General features: G+C 37.7%; 2 protein-coding genes and 2 long non-coding RNA genes across 5 annotated transcripts; 2 read left to right on the top strand and 2 right to left on the bottom strand.

The window, feature by feature from the left end:
- The first annotated feature begins 1,211 nt into the window (after window positions 1-1,211).
- On the top strand, window positions 1,212-6,302 carry LOC104604884 (glucan endo-1,3-beta-glucosidase 3-like). The gene is made up of 4 exons (XM_010269488.3): window positions 1,212-1,468; window positions 3,852-5,105; window positions 5,201-5,228; window positions 5,729-6,302. Exons 1-4 carry the CDS (start codon window positions 1,414-1,416, stop codon window positions 5,877-5,879), a joined length of 1,488 nt encoding a protein of 495 aa, XP_010267790.1. The 5' UTR covers window positions 1,212-1,413; the 3' UTR covers window positions 5,880-6,302.
- A 1,789-nt stretch (window positions 6,303-8,091) lies between these two features.
- LOC104604831 (uncharacterized) lies at window positions 8,092-9,482 on the bottom strand. 2 transcript variants are annotated; one of them, XR_016084370.1, is made up of 2 exons: window positions 8,841-9,482; window positions 8,092-8,447 (listed from the first exon to the last, which is right to left on the bottom strand). It is a non-coding gene; the product is annotated as an uncharacterized LOC104604831 (long non-coding RNA). The 2 variants fall into 2 exon arrangements; XR_736475.3 differs by lacking the exon at window positions 8,092-8,447 and adding an exon at window positions 8,494-8,706.
- A 103-nt stretch (window positions 9,483-9,585) lies between these two features.
- On the top strand, window positions 9,586-12,345 carry LOC148801070 (uncharacterized). Its single transcript, XR_016083557.1, has 2 exons — window positions 9,586-10,295; window positions 11,857-12,345. It is a non-coding gene; the product is annotated as an uncharacterized LOC148801070 (long non-coding RNA).
- LOC104604764 (dynein light chain 1, cytoplasmic-like) lies at window positions 9,937-17,999 on the bottom strand. Its single transcript, XM_010269312.3, has 2 exons — window positions 17,403-17,999; window positions 9,937-12,668 (listed from the first exon to the last, which is right to left on the bottom strand). Exons 1-2 carry the CDS (start codon window positions 17,682-17,684, stop codon window positions 12,513-12,515), a joined length of 438 nt encoding a protein of 145 aa, XP_010267614.1. The 5' UTR covers window positions 17,685-17,999; the 3' UTR covers window positions 9,937-12,512.
- Between the last annotated feature and the right edge of the window lie 2,651 nt (window positions 18,000-20,650).

Raw genomic sequence — 20,650 nt, 5'->3', positions numbered from 1 at the left:
CCAAATCTGATTCTTAGTTGATCGAATTTGGATTCAAATTGGATTTGATCCGACTTATTTACAATCTTTATGCACACTTCGGAATCATAAGCATTAAGTCATATATTAGAAATATCTCCCCATATAAATTTAACATACATATTTATGATGCATGGCATATTAGGCTCTGGATCTCCTGCAAGTAAAAACACATTGAAATTAGCTCATTTCCAATGTACAGTTGGATCCCTACGTTTTTAAAGTATGTGCAAAGTTTTTGATTGCATGAAAAATACTGTTATCTTAATGCAGTAGCCTGCAATTAATAAGAGTTCAGATCTGTTCCTCACAGAATGCATCTCACCTCATAGCACATTTTAGATGTGCATTCTCATTATTTTTTAGGTTTGGACAAAACTTTTGGCCCGCAGGTTTGGGCTTTCTCAAATAAATCCGGCTCGATACTATTATATATAATAAAAAGTACTTATATTATATATAATAAATGTATATAATATATATTTGTTTCTTAAGTTATTAATGAATATTAATTTATTATTAGGAAATATAAATCAGTTTATTAATTTATCAAATTATTATTAAATTAATATAATATTAATTTATAAAATTATACATTTTTATATATAAATCAGGCTCCGGGATTTATATGAAGGCGAGAATCAGATTCAAGATCTAGACCCGACGGTCGGGCTGGACTTGGGCTCAGGCCTACATATTTTCTGTTTTTAAAGAGGAGAAGATCCAGATTTGGCTACAGCCGAACATATGGGTAGAAGATCCGATATTCGATATCCGAGATCCGAGATCCGAGATCGTTCAAATAAACATGGAGGGAGCACTTTCAGTTTCAGTCTTTCTTTTCATGTTTCATCGGAGAATGATGTACTTCTCTCTACTGCTCAACTTAGAACATTGGCTCTTTTTTTCCGGAAAGCCGAAAGAAATGTCCAGTTGGACCCGTTCCCGAAGCAGGAGGCCAGGAAGGAAGCAGCTTCCAGCTTGAGTTGAGGTTGAGGATTCATGCCATTCCGGTCCGACTGGATAGACCGGAAGGGTACAAGGTTGGTTGAGGTCCTGACCGGTGTATCACAACCGTCTGATCTCTGACAAACGCACACGTGATGTGTGAGACTGAGAACATCTCAGAAGGCCAGAACGGCAAAATCAACCAATAAAACCCCCCTTAAAAAATTTTTCCTATTTCTAATTCCATTCTTCCTCAGACTTCGGTCTTCCCGTCTTTCCAATTCCAGCACCCACAACCACACTCCACCACCACTTGAAAAGCAGAGCTCTCTCTCTCTTCGGTTTTCTTTTTTGGTCACTCTCTCGTTGTTGGGTATCTCTCTCCGATTCCTCAGTGGTTTGTCTGGTTTGTGCAAGACTGAGGTTTTGCATCTTAAGAATCTGTATATGGCTCGCCTGCTGCTTCTTTTGCTTTTGGCTGTCTCTCTTGTTACTGCTGAAGGTGCGCTCCCTTCTTCTTCTCTTCATTCTCTGTCTCTTCCTTCCTCTTCATCTTCTTCTTCTTCTTTGACGTTTCCGTTTGGATGTGTCTGTTAGTGGGTTCATTTATGCAGCTGTGGACCTTTTTTTTATACATTTGTTATGATTGGGCTGTTTTTATAGTCATTTTTAATCTGTTTTGTTTCTGTAAACATTTGTTGATGGGTCGTGGGCATTTTGATCTGGTTTTTGCTCCCCTTTTGCTTGAGCTATGTTGTAGACCTCTTTCATGATGATTCATGATTAATCTCTGTTACAAAACCCATTCGGGGGTTTATTTTGGAGGTAACCAAGCCAAAGCTGAAAAGAAAAAAGTTCAGTTTTTTTCCCATTTTGCTTTTGTGTTCTCATTTTCTGCGAGATTGAGCTGGTTAGCCATGAAAATGAAGCGGTAAAGACTAAAGAGTGATGTTTGGGTTTTTAAAAGTCCTAACTTTGTGCGGTATGGAATAGGTTCTTTTTAATCTGTTCTGCACACAAAAGCAGTAGATGTAGATTTATTGAAAAGAAAAAAAAAAAAAATCTCCTGGGGCCCTGCCTGCGTTCACCAGTAAAATCTCCAATATGACCTTAGTCAAGTACCCTCTCCCTTCTCTGAAGTATGCACGTATGGCCTTTTCAATTTGTGGGTGCACAATAGGACCCAAAAACTATTGCCTCACAGCTGCTCACCATGTTTTTGTTTTGTTTCAGATATTTTAAGTTTTAACCATGAGTCTCTACAGATGTTGTTCTATTATGGCAATGACCCTCTATATTTCTAAGGTGACCAAAATATCCCTCGATTGTTCAACTTCAACCAAAGCCACAACTAACAGAGGACATGATAGTCATTTCTAGGCAGTTCGGACCTGGTCCTGATGAATATTGCTTGCATTAGTTGGGTAGTCCATTAGTACCAACAAGTGATGCTGATTTGCATGCTTGCCCATTTTTCCAAACCGTCCAAATCTAATATGATCACGAAATCTTGACTCTTAAATGTGCAATATCATTTTCCATTATTCATTCCATCACATCCCTGATTAAAATAATATTAAATCTGTACATTTCCTTGGCATCATTAATGGATTGAGTTTTACTAAAAAAGGCCTTAATATACTATTATTATCTCTATATCATGATTCATGACCATTCATTTATTGCTTTTGATGCTTTAGAAATATATGGTGGGTGGGCCTTGGGCCATTCTGGGTATCTTGTAAATGTTGCATTTGTCACCTACCCATCATGTTAAAATGGTAATATGATGCTCTTAACTGAAGTATTAATATCCACCTACCTCAATGTTAACAAGTAAAACCCTACTTTTGGAAATAAAGAAATGACCTGGAAATGACCTTATTACCCATAAGTTCTGCTTGCTATTGTGTCAAATGAGTCAGGACAAAACTGCCATTCTCATGAAAAAGGTCTCTTGTAATTATATTTTCTGGGGTCTGGCCAAAGACATCATGTTGCATGGTTAGATTATTTATGGAACTCCACATTAATACTTTTTGGTCCAGATTTCCAAGTCCAATTTGTCGGATTGTGCCTCCTTAATTCCATAGCATGCCCATTACAGCTGGCATAGTACTATTTGTAAGCTGCATCATTTATGTGTATATTCATGAACAGAGGAGTAAGAAATGCCAACTTACATACAAAGAATGTGTGTAAGAGAGAGGGTACATGGGGTGGGGACTTAAAAGAATACTGTAAAATGACAGAAAATTTGATGAATGATTCATGATCCAATTGGATTGATTTTCTTCTCTGTCAAATTCAAATTGTTTTGATGTGGCCCATTTGATGAGTGGTGGTGACTCCATCTTTATGAGCTTTGCACTATTTCAACTAAGGCAATGCATGAGTACAAAGTATTTATCTCTAGTGATGAAAGTGAAACCACAATCCTAACAATTTAATAACAGATTTTAGGACTGGGCCTGATGCTAAGTAGATTAGGATCTGTGATGGGGTTGACTGTCCTTTTGGTCTTTTGAGCATATCTCTCTGCTGGACCCAAATGCAGTGGTCCAAGGAACTTCTTCTATGTGCAGTAATGGTTACATTGTATTGCATGCTTGTCCATCATCTGTGATGCATGCTTTGAGAAATGCTGTCAAAAGGCCATGTCCTGCAGCTCATCAGGCTTTTCTTTAATCTCCACCTGGAGGAAAAAGAAGAAAATCCAAATTGTGTAAAGTAAGAAGCCCAGGTAAAATTTATCCATTCAGCTATACGACAATATGATGTTTATGTGTCATTCTAAGTGATGCCTCTGTTTGGATGATGACAGTTTCCTCCATTACTGTGTGCATTTCTGAACGCATCCTGTGTTTTTGTGTCTTATCTTTCAGATGCTTTTATTGGTGTCAACATTGGCACAGCCCTTTCTGATATGCCAGACCCAACTCAGGTGGTGGCCCTGCTAAGAGCCCAGCAGATTCGGCATGTAAGGCTGTATGATGCTGACCGTGCGATGCTCCTCGCACTTGCCAATACTGGCATCCGTGTCACTGTCTCTGTCCCAAATGATCAACTACTTGGTGTAGGTCAGTCTAATGCCACCGCAGCCAACTGGGTTGCTCGCAATGTTGTTGCACATGTCCCTGCCACTAACATCACAGCCATTGCGGTTGGATCTGAGGTCCTCACAACTCTTCCAAATGCAGCCCCTGTTCTTGTCTCTGCCCTGAAGTTCATCCATTCTGCCCTAGTTGCCTCAAACCTTGATAACCAGATCAAAGTCTCTACACCACATTCATCTTCCATCATCCTTGACTCATTCCCTCCTTCCCAGGCCTTCTTCAATCATTCATGGAACCCAGTCATGGTCCCCTTGCTCAAGTTCTTACAGTCCACAGGATCATACCTCATGCTTAATGTCTATCCTTATTATGACTACATGCAATCAAATGGAGTTATCCCATTGGATTATGCACTCTTCCGCCCCCTCCCACCAAATAAAGAAGCAGTTGATGCAAACACATTGCTCCACTATACCAATGTTTTTGATGCCATAGTGGATGCAGCCTACTTTTCCATGGCTGATCTTAACATCACAAATGTTCCCATTGTAGTAACTGAGTCAGGGTGGCCTTCCAAGGGTGACAACAATGAACCAGATGCCACCCTTGACAATGCCAACTCATACAACAGCAATCTGATCAGGCATGTGCTCAACAACACTGGGACACCCAAGCACTCTGGAGTTCCAGTTAGTACCTACATTTATGAGCTCTACAATGAGGATCTGAGTCCTGGACCACTCTCAGAGAAGAACTGGGGACTGTTTGACGCCAATGGCATACCAGTTTATATCCTGCACCTAACAGGCTCCGGAATGGTGTTGGCAAATGACACAACAAACCAGACATATTGTATTGCAAGGGATAGTGCTGATCCAAAGATGGTTCAGGCTGCACTGGATTGGGCCTGTGGTCCTGGAAAGGTGGATTGCTCTCCTTTATTGCAGGGGCAGCCGTGCTATGAACCTGACACAGTTAATGCTCATGCAACCTATGCTTTTAATGCATATTATCACCAGATGGAGATGGCTTCTGGGACTTGTTACTTCAATGGTGTGGCTACAATCACCACCACAGACCCAAGTAAAAGAACCACACCTGTAGAATGCATGTAATTTTGCTTTTAATCCTAGATGGATTATTTTCAAGTGTTACTGACAAGTGTTTCTTTGGTGCAGGTCATGGTTCCTGTATTTTTCTGGGAAGGTAAGGAAATAACCCATTAATGTTTGCTTTTACTATATGTTACCTAAACCTTAGAAAATGATGTTATACCAAATTTTGGTGGATGAAGTCCTCCATTACGTGTGTAGCATTGGTGCATTTTTTAAACCAAAAAACTTGTAACTTTGGTTTTCATAAAATGCAGTTCTGAAGTGCAGGCAGCCCATGTCTTCCAGAAGTTGGTTTTATAATATAATCCCTAGAAGATGAAAATCTAATCCTCAACTTTTCAGTAAAAAAGTATGTTAGTTCAATTTTTGATGCTTACATTTTGTGACCGTGCGTGCATGAACTAACAAAAAAGTTTGAGCTGGAAACAATGAAATCTTATGGAGATGCATGAACTAGCTGTTTCCTGTTTGAACAACCGTTTCACCTCTCCCCTTCATCTATGTTTTCAACCTCATTATTTTTTCTTCCTTTCTGGTGGCTCATTCAGTCATGTTTATGTCACTGACTGTTATCTTCTTTTATGCGCATAGTGGTGGCAAGAATGGTACTATTAATGGCACGTTACTCGCCCCATCTTCAAATTCGACAGCCTCTGGATCACCCTCACGGATTCTCTATGGCAGCTTTACTACAAGCATTCTGCTCTCTGTGGTTCTACTTTGGAGCGTGCTTCTCTTGTAGGGCAGTACATGGCTTTTCTTCTTCAATATATGGTGTATACTCTCTCGACCTCAACATCCTTCTGTAACTTTTGGGACGGTTCCTTGCTGGTGGGAACCCTGCAGAATACCCGATTTTGGCTCCTCAGAAAGGAGAGAAAGGGAGCAGTGAGGCAGTTCAAATTCAATAGGCTTTCACCAAACTGAAAAGGCTTGTTTGGTTTATCCAACCTCCACTTCACTAGGCTTTCACTCATTACATTCATTGAATTGAATTTTGATGATTCATTGCTCCATTCCATTCCCCAACCTTGGTAACTTCTGGATATGTATGGATACTGATGATACATATACACATACGTTAAAGCAGTGCAAATTTTAACTGGATATAAATTTTGCACCTGATTCAGTTTTGCATCCATTTATTTGTAACTACAATTTGCACCAGTATGTGAAACAAAGTTCATTAACAGTGCAAAATTTTACATCTCGAAAGTTGATGCAAAATTTGCATCACCTTCCTCACCAAATCATCTTGCTTGCCATATCGCTTCCAAGCAAAATCATGTCTTTGAAATCATGAAAATTGTGTTTTCTAAAATAAGAACCAAATTCACTCTTCAAACTTTTGAAAACAAAAAATGCATACAGAATCAAGAACATGTTTGCAGTATTTTTGCTCTGCTTTCAAACCTCATGGTTTTTATGACGACAAGAAAAACAATCACATTGGAGAATGCCTCTTTAATAGTTTGTGTGAAGAAACAGTAATATACATTGACTGATACAAATTCAAATTCAAGAGTCATGCCATGTATGTATTTTTGTGGTCAGCCTCGCAACCTATACAATATGATATACACCAATGCCACTGGCGAATTTGATATCGATCTCCAAATAATTAAACTAACCCAAAACTCGGCTTCCTTTCCCTACCTTTTTCTTTTAAACCAAACGCAGCCTTAATTTTGCTAGGAGTCTAGGAACATCAGGAAGTGACAGAGTTGGGTTGCTGTTTGTTGAGGGTTGCAGGGTTTCTCGCCATTGGAGCACCTCAACATCCTCAACCAACCATTGCCGAAGTAGGCTTCTTCCTGTGGCTGTAGGAGCACCTTTGCCAATGGGTTTGCTTCTGGCCAAGGAAGAAAAGAAAAATCATTCTCTTCTTTGAGGGTGTAACTTGGGTGGGCTCAACAGATTAGCCCAGTCTGCAATTTTACATGGCCTGGGCCTAGTCGTTAAACTTTGGGCTTTCTTATTTTTTGGGTTGAGTCCATGCTTACTTCTTTTGTTGCTTCAGCTTCACCTGACCCCGACTTAACTACACACATACATAGTCATACACACATGTATGTCAAATTTCAGCACAAGCAGTGCCTGGGTTGAGCAGATCAAACTTGACCTCAGGCTCAGGTTGGACTGTGCTTTGGGCTGTTAAGGACTTTGAAATTCCAAAATTTGGTCCAACATCTGATTTGAATATCTTTAGATTGGATTCGGATTTAACTTCATCCAATATTCCAATCCAAATCATTTTAATTATAGTTTATAAATATAAAATATATAACTGTATATATTATACTATCTATTAATTTATTATATATAAATTAAAAATAATTAACATTTTTATTTTTTCTTTCGAATAACCGATTAATTATGAGGATGGTGTACACCTTGTCCCAAATCAGATCCGATCCATTGACAGCTCTACAATCCATTGAGAATTTTGTGGTATTTTTTAGGGAATATTTCATTTTAATATCCTAAACTTTGGGAGTAGCATTAAGTTAGTACCCAAACATTAAAATTAAAATGTGTCAATGCAGTACCCAAACTTTGAAAAACTGTCAATTTGGTCCCAAACCGTTAACTGACGTTAACAAACAAGTGGAATGACAAAATAACCTTAGCGGTTCATAAAAGAGAGAACAAACACTAGAGGTCCTGTTCGAAGTGGCAACATTTGCCGCCAACGAGCTCTTCTTAGAAATCGTTACCGGAGAGAAATCCCAGTGTATTCAGTCGTTGCCAGAGAGAAACCTCTATGGAGAAGGGTTGCTCTTATCCTTCACATAAAATCCCGGTGTGTTCTGTAGTTGCTCTTACCTTCCGTAGGTCTCATTCTCTTTCAACAGAGTGCTTGACAGAGATCTAATTGGTCTGATTTGTTAGAGTAAACATAACATACTCGTTAGTCTCATCTAACAAGCAGTCCTCAAAGTAGAACTACCAAGGAAGCTCAACAAAAATCCATTCATTATGTTCTGGGTGAACCATTAAAGTAAGGTGGAGATGAATTGAATGATATAGCCCAAATTTTATTTCTCACTCTACTTCCAACACCTCAGATTTCTAACGATCTACAAACATATTCACATCGTAACAATTATTCTATTATAATCATCTCACAGAAACATCAGTTCTTGGTTAGATTTGTTGCTGAATAGGATATGCCAATCGGAGAACAAATAGAAGCCTTAAAACTCTATCACAACATTGACAGTTAGAATATGGTGGTGAAGTTTCGTGGCTAAACCCAGATAAGATTTAACAATACGAGTTCCCAAATGAACGCCTGAAAACCCAGGCCCTGCAGCACAAGAGTAGATAGAGAGATAAGAGAAGAAAAAAAAAAAAAGAGGAAGAATCTCTTAAATTACTCTCAAATTTTCACAACCATATGTGTTCTCTGAGCGGAGTCAAAAGCCAGCGAAATCCACAAATCTATCCACCAAACAAAAAACTAATACAAATTGTTCAGAGTTGCAGTTGAACTAAAACAAGAGAAAACAGAACAAGGGCCTTTCATGAAAAAAAAGGAACTTTTTTCAGAGCATTGAGCATATAACCTGTGAAGTGAAAAGGCAGAGTTGAAGATGAAGATCCATAGACGAATAAATAATAAGTGAAAAAGCATAGTGGAAAGAATTATAGAAACAAGAGGAAGTGCATGTGATAAATTAACAATAACAATAAGCTTTACCTGGGAAATGGTGGCTTTGTTACTGATTGATTACATACGCAAAACACTTTCACCTCCCTTATCTTACTCACTCCACTTCGTCCAACATTAGGGTCGTTCTCCACGCTAATGATGGATTTGTTACTAGTAATCTCCCAATCTTTCTCTGGTTTTCCCGTAGGTCCACACACTCTCTTTCTAGTTTTCCTCTCTTTGGTTTTCCCGCAAGCGCACTCTCTCTCTCTCTCTCGTTTTCCCGCAGGCGCACTCTCTCTGGTTTTCCTGCAAGCTCTATCTCTCTTTGGTTTTCCGCAAGCACACCAAGGACTGAAACAAGCAACGATTGGCATAATTTATCAAGATAAAATTGGGCGGCACCACCATGCCATGATATTTAGCGGAGGCGAGGTCCGTTGAGGCCATCGGAAGTCCATAGCTTCTGCTACGATAATGGCGGCGACACCCAGTCTTCACCACACCAACCGTATATTTGGGGGAAATATTAAATCGATTTGAAAAGGGTAAAATGATCCTAAATTATATTCAAAGGGTATTTCAGATATATTAAAAAATTTAAGTCATCACGTGACCGACAAACATAATGGAATACTAATGACAGGGATCGAATCGACAATTTTTAAAAATTTGGGTACTGCATTAAAACATTTTAATGTTCGGATACTTACTTGAAACTATCCCAAAGTTCAGAATAATAAAGTAAAAATTTCCTTTTTCTTTAAACAAACAATAGAGAAGCTTGGCCGGTTGGCCCAACTGGGCTCGCGAAGAATCGAAGACTCATGAGACATTATGGGGCATTTGCGTAGTTTATGGAAAAGTTGAGGCTGATTTGTTGTGCCGTAATGTCCAGTTGAACCAAAAACCCTAATTTCAGTGTAAGGCTATAAATTGGCCACCATCTCTCCCAAAATTTGTTAACCCTAATTTTGTTGCCATTCGTCTTAAAGGTTTTTCTCCCTCTTTTCCCCTATTCTCCCAAATCCCTGTAATTTTTCTCTCTAACCATAGTTATGATCGAACCGATGAAAGCATCCTTCATTAGTCATTTTCGTTCTCTCTAAAAAAAAACTCTTCTAGACGTGATTCTCTCAATCTGTTTTTGAATTTTTTTTTTTTTGTTTTGTTTTATTTGATCCTTTGATTGGAAAACAAGTGGGTGTGCTCGATGATGATCGTTTTGCTTTAACCACACTGAAGAGAAGCGAAGGGAGGGTTTGCTCTCTTTGTGGGTCGGAGGGTTTCTTTTATTCTGGGTGTTGCTTGATGACTTTTCTCTTTAAGAGTGGGATTTGATTTGGTTTGCTCCAGGCAATTAATCAGTCAGACCCACTCTTAAAGAGAAGATGAAGGCTTCGTCTAGCATCGAAGTGATTCTTCTGATAAAACCATGAAGAGGGTTCCTTCTCAAGGTTCTGATGTGGAAAGCTTTGGCCATTCGACTGAGAGCAAGCGCTGGTTTGATTTTGACTTTAAGTTTTTATCTCTGATTTTTTTTTTTGGATTTTGAAATAAGTTGCATTGGCATATTTCCTATTTTTTCCCATATATATCTTCAGGTTATCCAGTTGCTTATACATTTTCTTTTAATGAAGCTGTAGAAATTTTAGTGTAAATCATTAAAAAAATTATAATTTTGAACCTAGATAAGTGGATTTAGCTTTCAGCAAACAGTACGATGTGAATTTCAAAATTAATTGGCATACTCTAAATTAAAATTCTCGGCTGTAAAATTTCTCAGTAAAAAATGCAGGGTGCATGGAAAAAGAAAAGAGGCAGTGAATAATGTGGGGAGGAGGCCTTCAGCATTCACCAATGGAGCAACCCCATGGAAGGAATTTAGCTGATGTGGGGAGGAGGCAGTGAATAATGTGGGGAGGAGGCAGTGAATAATGGAAAAAGAAAGAGGCAGCTAAAACATTTTTGATTTAGCTAAAGTTGAGAAGACTCGTTGATTGGCTTTATTCAAGCATTTTTCAGTCCGGGAAGGAATTTATTGTATGTAGCCTAAGGCCCTAATGGAGCAACCCCATGGAAGGCGACGATTTGAGCTCTATGTTGAAGTTGGAGTAATATCTTTATCATCAAATGAAATAATCAATAACAAATAAAAGACTCGTTTGGTTGGGTGTACTAACGGGAAAAACACATGGAGACGTGAGTGAGAGGGGTAATTCTTTCGAGTGTGACTCTTGTCTGATACCTTGATAAATGGTTTAGGTGATGGCTGTTGACTTCAATTTTGCTCAACCAATGGAGGAAAACAAAGGGGGTGTATAAATAGTTGGAGGAGGCCAAGAATGGTGAAGGGAGTCGGTGTAGATGATAGAGAATGGGAGAAAAAAGTGTGAAATTGCAAAGAAAATGGAAGGAAGACTTGCAGATGTTGTGGCTGTGAAGTCTCCTCTATGGTTGGAGAGCAGAGTTGGACGACGGTCTGAGAGCAATGCAAATAGGGAGGAGAGGAAGAAGAAGAGACGAATAGGAGGAATAAGGAATACAGAGAGAGAGATTTTGGTTTCCATCCTATTGTTCTCATTGGAAGGCGATGAATAGTGCCTCCTTCGAATTAGGTTAAATTAGAAAGTTTGGTCAGCTTTGATAATAGGGATAAGGGTAGTTTGGTTAATTGGGGTCTAAGGGGGTCAAGTTCAAGCATGTTAATTTAATTATTTTACTTTTGTTTTATAAAAAAATTAATATTTATTGATTAATATTAATTCATTGATGCATTTTTTCAAAATATTTATCATATAAAATACAAAAATTAGATATTTATGATATGAGATGCACGGAATCAAAAAAGTATGGTTATGTAACACCACTGTGAGTGTAGTATGGTGTGGATTGGTCCCTATCATATGATGTAGTGTTGACCGGTCTACATCCACCAATTTCTCATTCACACTACAGAACACCCCCTAAAACTCCCACTAATGGTGTATTTGGCTTGGTAATAACCGGTTGATAAGAAGCCTTGTGTCATGTTTTAAATGAATTGTCTCTTGCCATATAGTAGATGGAAGCCGTAATGTTTCAGCTGAATCACCATATGACTCAGATAACTGAGGCCAAACGCTTGCTTGATCCGGAAGCTGTAATGTCTCCAATCTAATCTAGCTGACCGAGTCTGGCACTGTGCTTTGACGCCTTGATTGAGAGGAAAGGAGTTTCGGTTCAATCAGAATAACAGGCCTCAAATTCAAAATGAAGCGCATTCCCCTCGTGAGCATATAATGAACATGACATCCTTTGTTCATACAGCTCTATATACACGCACATTCTTACATATGAATATGCAGACCAAGCAACTAAGAACTTGCCCCGTGAGAAGCCAATATTGCATCACGGAACACACAGTTGTAGAGTGAATTTAAAGTTTATATTATGATGTACCACCATCACAACAAAGCACTGAGTTGCAAAATGGAGTATGTGCTAGTGATCTAAGGTTCTAGAATGTGTTTCAGGACTTCACCCTCCATGGAATGGTAAAGCAAATAAGACATGATGATATCTTAACGCAGTTTCATAATTTTACGTGTTAATAAACCTTATGGGTCTATTCTTGCATATGTGCTTGTAGAATTTAAGTTCGTGGTAATTTCATTGGTCTAGCACTCTAGCCAACTCCATATACTTGGGATGAGGCTTGGATGATGATGCTGAGTAATTTCATTGGTCTAAAGGTTCAACAGCAGTCCTGAAGAGAAGGATGTAGATCTTGTCAATGGAGAAGTACAAGAAACCTCCTAGAGAATGTGTGACATATGAACCGAAGCTTGTCCCTACAATGCAATGCCAAGCTGGACCATACGATGTGTCAAACTCCTGTACAACCAAGAAGAACCTATTAAAATTGTTCTTAATCCAAAGTAAAACATTTTTAACTTGTAAAATCCAGGACAAAAATTGGCTCCAAGCAGGCTGTGCCAGACACCACACTGCACCAAAGCACAATTGTTTTTCTTTCCTTTTATGCTATACTAGATGAATTAGAATGGCATCTTATGCATGGAGGAATAAGAAAGAAATAAACAATTTTAAGGGTGAGGTACAAAAGAACCATATTTTTGCCCTAGAAGATATTAACTTATATTCTCATCAAAGAGCTTGATAAAACTGAGAAATAACAAAAATATACATGCAGTTTTGTTTCATCATAAACTTCTGATAACAATTATTATTCAGCATTTAGCAATATGTTAAATATTCTGTGTAGACTTCTGCAACAGATATGGAAGGGTTCCCAAGTAATTCTAAGAGCCAAACTAAGTACCATGATACCTGTGTTGATGGGAAGTCTTATAATAGATCAAGTCCACAGATTTCTTTTCAAATACATGCCTGTTTAAGGAAAAGAAAGAAAAGGGAAAAAGAAAATCCTTTGTATCACCATGTTTTGGATTAACCTGTCAATTAGGTAGATAAACTAGTGCATTTTCTAGTTTGGAAAAAAAAAAAAAACAAATAGGAAACAGATAAGGAGCATCAGGATACAAAAATTTCCCACTGAAGTTGTTTGCAACAGATCTTAAAAAATTTCAGGTAGTTCTAGTTTCATATATGATAGCAATGCATCTCCATATCATAATACCTGAATAAACTAAACTAAGTCAGCAAATACGGAACTAAGCCTCATTCCAACTATCTGGGATCACCTATGCACGAACATGCTCTAACAAATTTAACCATTCTTCAAAATTAGTAATATCAACTGATCTATAGTAGTTTTGCAGACACCTTGGAAGAAAGAAATATTTCAACCATGCACGGGTTAAACTGAAAGATAATAGCATAAAAAACAAAGAGATAAACTAGAATAGGAAGATAAAGCATATGTGAGTATAAACTATGTTAGACACCCACAAATACCAACATTGAAATGAAACTTGAGGACTCTACTCCTTTACAAATCTATAATATGTGAGTAAAGAACCTTAAAATTATAGATCATTCCATTTGGTTATTGTTCTTTTCTTTGAGTTATGCTTCTACACTTAGTTGGCAGCACTCCAAGGACTAAATATAGCAACGACCTGTAATTATTGCAACCCAGTTGTGGAGATTCAAAGGTGATTATGGGATGGATTAGAAACAAGCAAGAAGGTCCATGGGAGCTTAGAAATCACATGAGGAAGGTGCTAAGATTATTTGAGGAAATGGTGGATAATATCCAGTGGGTTGAGAGATCGGCAAATACGAAGAGAGAAGCATGAAACAGAAATCTATAGAAGACCAGCGTTTCCTTTTTGTCCTATTGGTAACTTGTAATTTTATTACTACTATAGCTATGTAATTGTAAACATATCTTTGAGGGAATCTCTCCCTCTTTTTTAAGCTCCGTTCGCTTTTCGGTAAGTTATTTACCTAGGTAAATGCAGTTACCTGGGTAAGTTTTTCCTGGGAAACACTTACCCGGGTAAGTGCATTTACCCATGTTCTTTTATTTCTCATGTAAACAAGGCAATGACCATTTTAGCCATACAAATCCATTATTAAAAGGGGCATTTTTGTCCCATTCAAGTGTTGGCAACTTCCCCCCTACGTGGGAAAGTTATTTACCCACCTAGGAGATGGGTATCACTTATCCGGGTAAGTGATACCCAGGAAAATAAACTTTCCCTAGTCCCCACATAAATCTGAAAAAAGAACATGGGATTCTTGGTCAATGGGAACCAAAATCCCATTGACCAACTTTCCCCCCTCTCAAAATCCGAAAAAAGAATGCCCCCTTATAGTAATAAAATTAGTATTACAATTTACAAAAGAAATACTACTATAAAAAGCTTCCTACTACCAACTTTTAGCAGGTGAAAAATATAAAATGCATACAGAAGCTAATGCTGACTGGATTTAATGAGCATAAAGCAGAAATAGTAAAAGCTGTACTACTGCCCTCAGGCCTGGTGCCCCCAAAATGAGATTTTGTCTTCAATGATTCAATCCCTTACTCTCGAAGTCTATCAGCAACATGGTTGATGTAAGAGCCCACTTGAACAAGATGTTCTTCAAAAACCAGTGTTTCTCATTGGTGTGCATGGAAGATGAACTACTCTTTTGACAGTATGGTTTGCACCTTGAGCCTTAGTAGCTAATAGCATGTTCATCCACATCCAAGCAGATAAAGAATCCATAGAAAGAGACACCCTACTGACACACACTCGTGTAGTAGTAAAGGTAAACTTCAATTGCTCCTTGGGAAATTCTGGTCTCTCAGGAAGACTCTTAGATACAGAGCAGAAGCCAGGTCTTTCCTCCAGGGTCTGTGCCTACTCAGTGTGTTAGAATCGTAAGAGATTGAGGGAGACTCTCAGATAGTGATAGGATGCCCTAGACACCCATGGATCTTCAGATCACTTCATTAGGGAGGCTCAAACCCCAATATTTAGCATAAAGATCTCCATTATATGGATTCATGGATAAGCCATACTTGGCTAGCTAATAGCTTAGTATGAAGCAGACTGGGAATATCTAAATTGTATTTGGGGACCACCTTCCCAAGTTACATTGTGGTATATGACCATGTATCATAGAGTTTATGTTTGCCTCCATAAAGAAGTTTCTTGGGTTTGGTTTACGTAATGCCTAGGTATATCATATTTATCATCTATTTCCCAAGATTAGTAATGTTTTCAGATCAGCTACCAACTATGGTACCCTGAAACCTGTACAAGGGTGCCGTATCATGTTGGATACTTCACTTTTTAGTTTAGGTTTCATATTCAATACCATATCCAGCTGTCCTTGCTACATCCTATGGCTTACCTACAAAAAAAAGATTCAAGAATGCATCGAATCTACAGAAAGTAAAGATACCAGTTGACTCTAGAACTGTTGACCTAATGTTTTTCAATAGCTATGAACTAACTCTTGGATTACAGGTGCAACTTGGATTCGGTTCAACCAAACTAGACTTACCTCAACTTTAAGTTGGGTCATGTAAAACATCTATACCCCAGGTATACTTGAATTGGAAAAGGTAAACCTGGTTCAAAATCAGTTGGGCTCAGATGGGATCTTGGGCAAACTGATTGATTGAGTCCCATTATGTGTATGCTTTTGAGCATTTCCTTTTTTTTATGTTCTGAAACATGTTAGAATATAAAGGAACATGTTTCAGACTAGTGAGATTAATTTAACATTTAATATCAGGAGTCAAAGCTTGAAAGTTAATCTTTCAAATTTCCAGTTGATGAAGATTTTTGAGTTGTCATGTAAAGGCTTTCATTTTATATAATCTGTGCAAAATCATAGTCACACTTTTGTATATGAGTTGAGGGTGTCTCACCCTCCTTTTTGATTATTAATATAATACATTCTATACTGCTTATCAACAAAATAAAGCATCATATGTTATGTTGACAAACTTTTATTCAAACCAAGCCTAACCTGAGTCCAACCTAACCGAACTTTATTTGGGGCTTTGTTCAGTGTTTGAGTCTTCTGCACTTTGGGTTGGAGAAGGTTGGCACAAACCAGCCCAATGCAGCCCAAATTGCACTCGTATCCTGAAGTTGAATATGTTAAATGGCCTCTTAGGGCAATCCACTGCTTAAATGTGCTTAAAGTTCCCTTTGATTCATCTTTTGCTGCTTCCTTCAGAGAATGAGAGAAAGCAATAACCTAAAAAAACTAAAAGAAATCCATCGATCACATTAACCAAGGAACATGTAGACCTCCTTTTAATTTCCTAAACAAAGGGCTTCGCATATAAAAGCTAAACGGAAGATGGTAAAAAATAAGAAATACAGTTAACGAGAAAACATAAAGATTATCAGAATTTACTTTAAAGAATTCCTTCCAGGTCAGAAATTTGAGCCTTTCAGTGACGAAGCTAATCTACATAAAAATGATGAAAGGTTGCACTGAAAAGAAAAAAAAAAAAATCTCCCAACAGAAAAAACAGAAAGACCGACAGAATATACTTTCAAGTACTCGGAACAGAAGCTTGAGTATTGGACAAGTTACTGGCTGCTACAAAGAACTCGCTACCTCAAGAAAATTAAGAAGACAGGCAAGAGAGCTTGCAAGCAGCCTTGCATTGACCAGAACTGTCATCTTTGGCTTAAAGAAACAACAAATTTCAGATCTTTTATTTATACCCTACCCCCCCCCCCCCCCCCCCCCCCCAAAAAAAAAAAATAATTGGTAACAAGGCCGTTGGTGCATAACTGCATATATAGAAACCATTTATGAAGTAAATACAAACTTACTTGTAAATTCTATGTTCATGCATATCAGTAACAACATTAAAGGTCCAAATGTATTGGGATCAGAATCCCAACGAGGTCTATGTGAATTCCAAAATGAAATCATCTATACAGTTCGGAAGAAAATATGAAAACATCATAAATCAGGACTAATACAAACATATTAATCAGGTCTCACAAAGAGTCCTCATTACTTATCTGCCTAATAAGGGGAACCCAGTTCGGCTTCAAAATTGCAAGACCTCTATACTCTTAATACTAAGAAGCAGAATCAGACGTTGTAACAATAGAACAATAACAGAAAACGAAGGCAGACAACAAGAAAGCTTCAATCTTAATATTAAAGCATTACCTTCTTAAGGGCAAGAGCAAGGCGTTTGCTGTCAAGCTTTTTGGGCATGGAGTCGAGGGATTCCTTGGCACAGCGAAAGGCTCGGTCTTGTAAAGCAACAGGCATGTCCGAGGCCCTGACTTGAATGCTGAACCTCTCATTCTTCTCTTTGTGCTCTTTTTGGTCAAGCGCTTTCTTCTTCTGTATTAGACTGCTTAAGAACCGGCTCCTCCTCTCTAGTTCTTCCTCAGCTCCCTCCATTTGATTCCCTCTTACCTCTTCCTCTCCATCGACACACACCATTATCCTTGCCTTCGGTCATTCAAAAGAAACACAAAAGCGAAGAAAAGGAATAAAGCGAAAGAGAAGAAACGAATGAATGCAGAAGAAAAGAAAGAAGAGGCCAACTACCAGCAACCCTTCTCTGAGTGTAGCTCTCTCTCTCTCTCTCTATTTGTGTTTCAGACTTTCAGTTCCTTACCGACGGGGCATTGGTTGGAGAAGGGAGACAGTTTTCCGTTTTTTTATTGTTGATTTACCCTTTGCTTATTTCTAGATTTAATTTCTCTAAATACGTTCCCGATCCCCAACATTTTGTATTCATATTTCATAATCTGTAAAATGAGCTCAGACTGTTGCCCAAAAAATAATGATATTCGGTATTTGTATTTAGAGTTGGCTGACGACCTCTGACTAGTGTTTACCCAAAAAAAATGTAGATAATCTGAGAGGGTCTTGGGTTTTGAGACAGATACCTATCAACGTAGGAGTGTAGGATCCATATGATGGTCTAAACATTGGACATTTGGCAAGTTTCGTGGACCCAAAAACATGGTGGGTACAAGTATGTATAATTTGCATTTTTACACATTAAAATATCGATACATAATGATATGGTATTACCATATTGATACATATTGCCATATTATTTTTTTTTTTTACTTTATTAGAAGGTCCTCCTTAATGGTTTAAAGTCTAAAAGTCTTGAAAAACTTATTGTATTGGTGTATCCACATGCAGCCAGTAATTAAGCTTGCAGTTGTGAACTTGTGATCCAGCACGGCAGTATTTTTCATTTTTGTCAAGCTGTTTTTCGTTTTCAAAAACTTGATGATGATTTTAAACGTATTTTTTCTTGGATCCAAAACGAAAAAACAGAATGATAAAAAAGAAAAATACTGTCGTGCTTGATCATAACTGCAAGCTTGTAACCCCAGACAGCAGCAAGTCCTGAATTCTGAATCATCTCCTAGCTGACAAACCGCATGTGCAAACATCAGTCCTCTGGACAAAATTGAATAGGAACAAGATTCAGCTGCTGGGCTCCTATGTACACGCTTTAGGATGCAATTTGCCTGGTGACTAGCCCGGGTAGTTGCAATTAACCATTGAGACTATCCAAACATTCAATGGTGGCTTCTGATGCTGGGGCCATTACGTCTAAGATGATTACAGGACAAATGGATGATAACATGTCTCATCAAATGAATCGTCACATCACTAGAGGCCAGCATTTTAAAACCCCAGCCTGGAAGTTGAACATTTCCCACATAGATTAATGGGTCATTGGTTTAATCATAAACGTCCGATCGTTTGAATCGAATGGTTGGCCCCGTTTTGACAAAAAAAAAATTAAAAAAAAAAGAAAATCGGTCAAAACCAGCGGTTTACTGATCAAAATCACAGTTTTTATGAAAAATCCAGTCATCTGACTGATTCCCGATTTTTCCGGTCGGACCATCCAGCCTGGTCCGGTTTTGAAAAGTATGGGTTTAACTGTCTGGCTTCAATGGATCAAACCGTCAACCCTAATATCATCAATATAAAAAATGGATATTATTTAAAACTTATCATATCTTTTTCACATTTTTCTTAAATTTATTAAGGCTTTTTTTTTGTTATTTGGTGATACATACCACTAATCAATGTTTTTAAAAATTAACCTGAAACTGGAATTGTCTTGGCCACTGTTTTTGGTTGATGGTTAGAATTGATGGCCCTTTTTGACAAAAAAAATAATTAAAATAAAACAGCTAAACAACTGTTGAATGGGTTATTAATTAATTCAACCATTTTTTGCCAAGGACCAGGTTTAAGGTAAAACAAAACCAATTGCTTGGATGATTCTGGAGCTAAATGGTCTGATTGTTCGGATCAATAACGGTTCGAAAGTCTTGCCACTAATAACCCTCCCCAAAGTCGGTAATTGTGGGAATCAAATCTACATCTGTGCTGGAATAAACCAGCTAACATACCAACTGAGCCCCTTTATTGTCTAAAACTCACGTGTTAGATTTCTATTATATCAACATTAGTGATTATTAGCGGAAGTTGTCAACAGAAGCATTTAAGCATTTTACATGACCAAAGTTAATGAAGATGACTAACCACTAAGCGATAGTTTGGTTACATAAAATACTTAAATGCTGATGTAGACATTTTACTAGTAAATGATATAATAAAATTATAAAAGGAGTTTTGGACAATAAACCTCAATGAAGAGATTCTAGAAGTATCGACAATTCATAATAATTTTAATAAAAATGTGAAAAAATTATGTTAAATTTTAGATAATATACCAAAAATAAAAAAAAGAACAATGATAAAAACCTGATCTGTGATCCTGTCACATAGTCAATAGATCAATCACATCTGGATCGATAGCTCTTTGTCCATCTAGATCTTTGATTCAGTCAAGGACCTATCAATCCAGAAGGTTGATCTATTGACTATCTGACTGATTCAGTAGATTACCTACCGGGTTTTTGTTTTTTCATATTGATGACATCTGGATATCATTGACTCAGTCAAATAGTCAATAGAGAAATGGGAAGAAGTATGTGTTTGATAACAAAAATTCCCTGGTTTCTGAAAGTTTTGCAAGTTTAAGAGAAATGGAGTGAAAGAGACCAAATTAACTGTGAAACCAAACGATAATTTTCTACAACAATCATAAAATACATGTGACTCACAACCACCTACTTTCATTAACATTGACGGTTGGTGTGGAGCATTATCATTGGTTGCACAACCCGCCATCATGCAGTCATGCTCAGCTAATCAAAATAAAAAAAAAAAGTGAAAAAGGAGTTTTAAATAATAACACTATTAATATTACCTTTTGATATTGCCTTTGACAGGCTAGAGCAGCTGAATTCCTTCATCTAAAAAGGAAAACTAATAATAGAAACCTTGCTTGATTTCAGGTAATGTTTAGCAACTACATCCATAATCTTACACAAGTAAGCGGGAGGGTGTATCTGAATTGG

This window comes from Nelumbo nucifera, chromosome 3, assembly GCF_055504915.1.
Source record: "Nelumbo nucifera cultivar China Antique chromosome 3, China Antique-T2T, whole genome shotgun sequence".
Classification (NCBI taxonomy): domain Eukaryota; kingdom Viridiplantae; phylum Streptophyta; class Magnoliopsida; order Proteales; family Nelumbonaceae; genus Nelumbo; species Nelumbo nucifera.
This window is presented reverse-complemented; position numbering and strand designations above follow the sequence as displayed.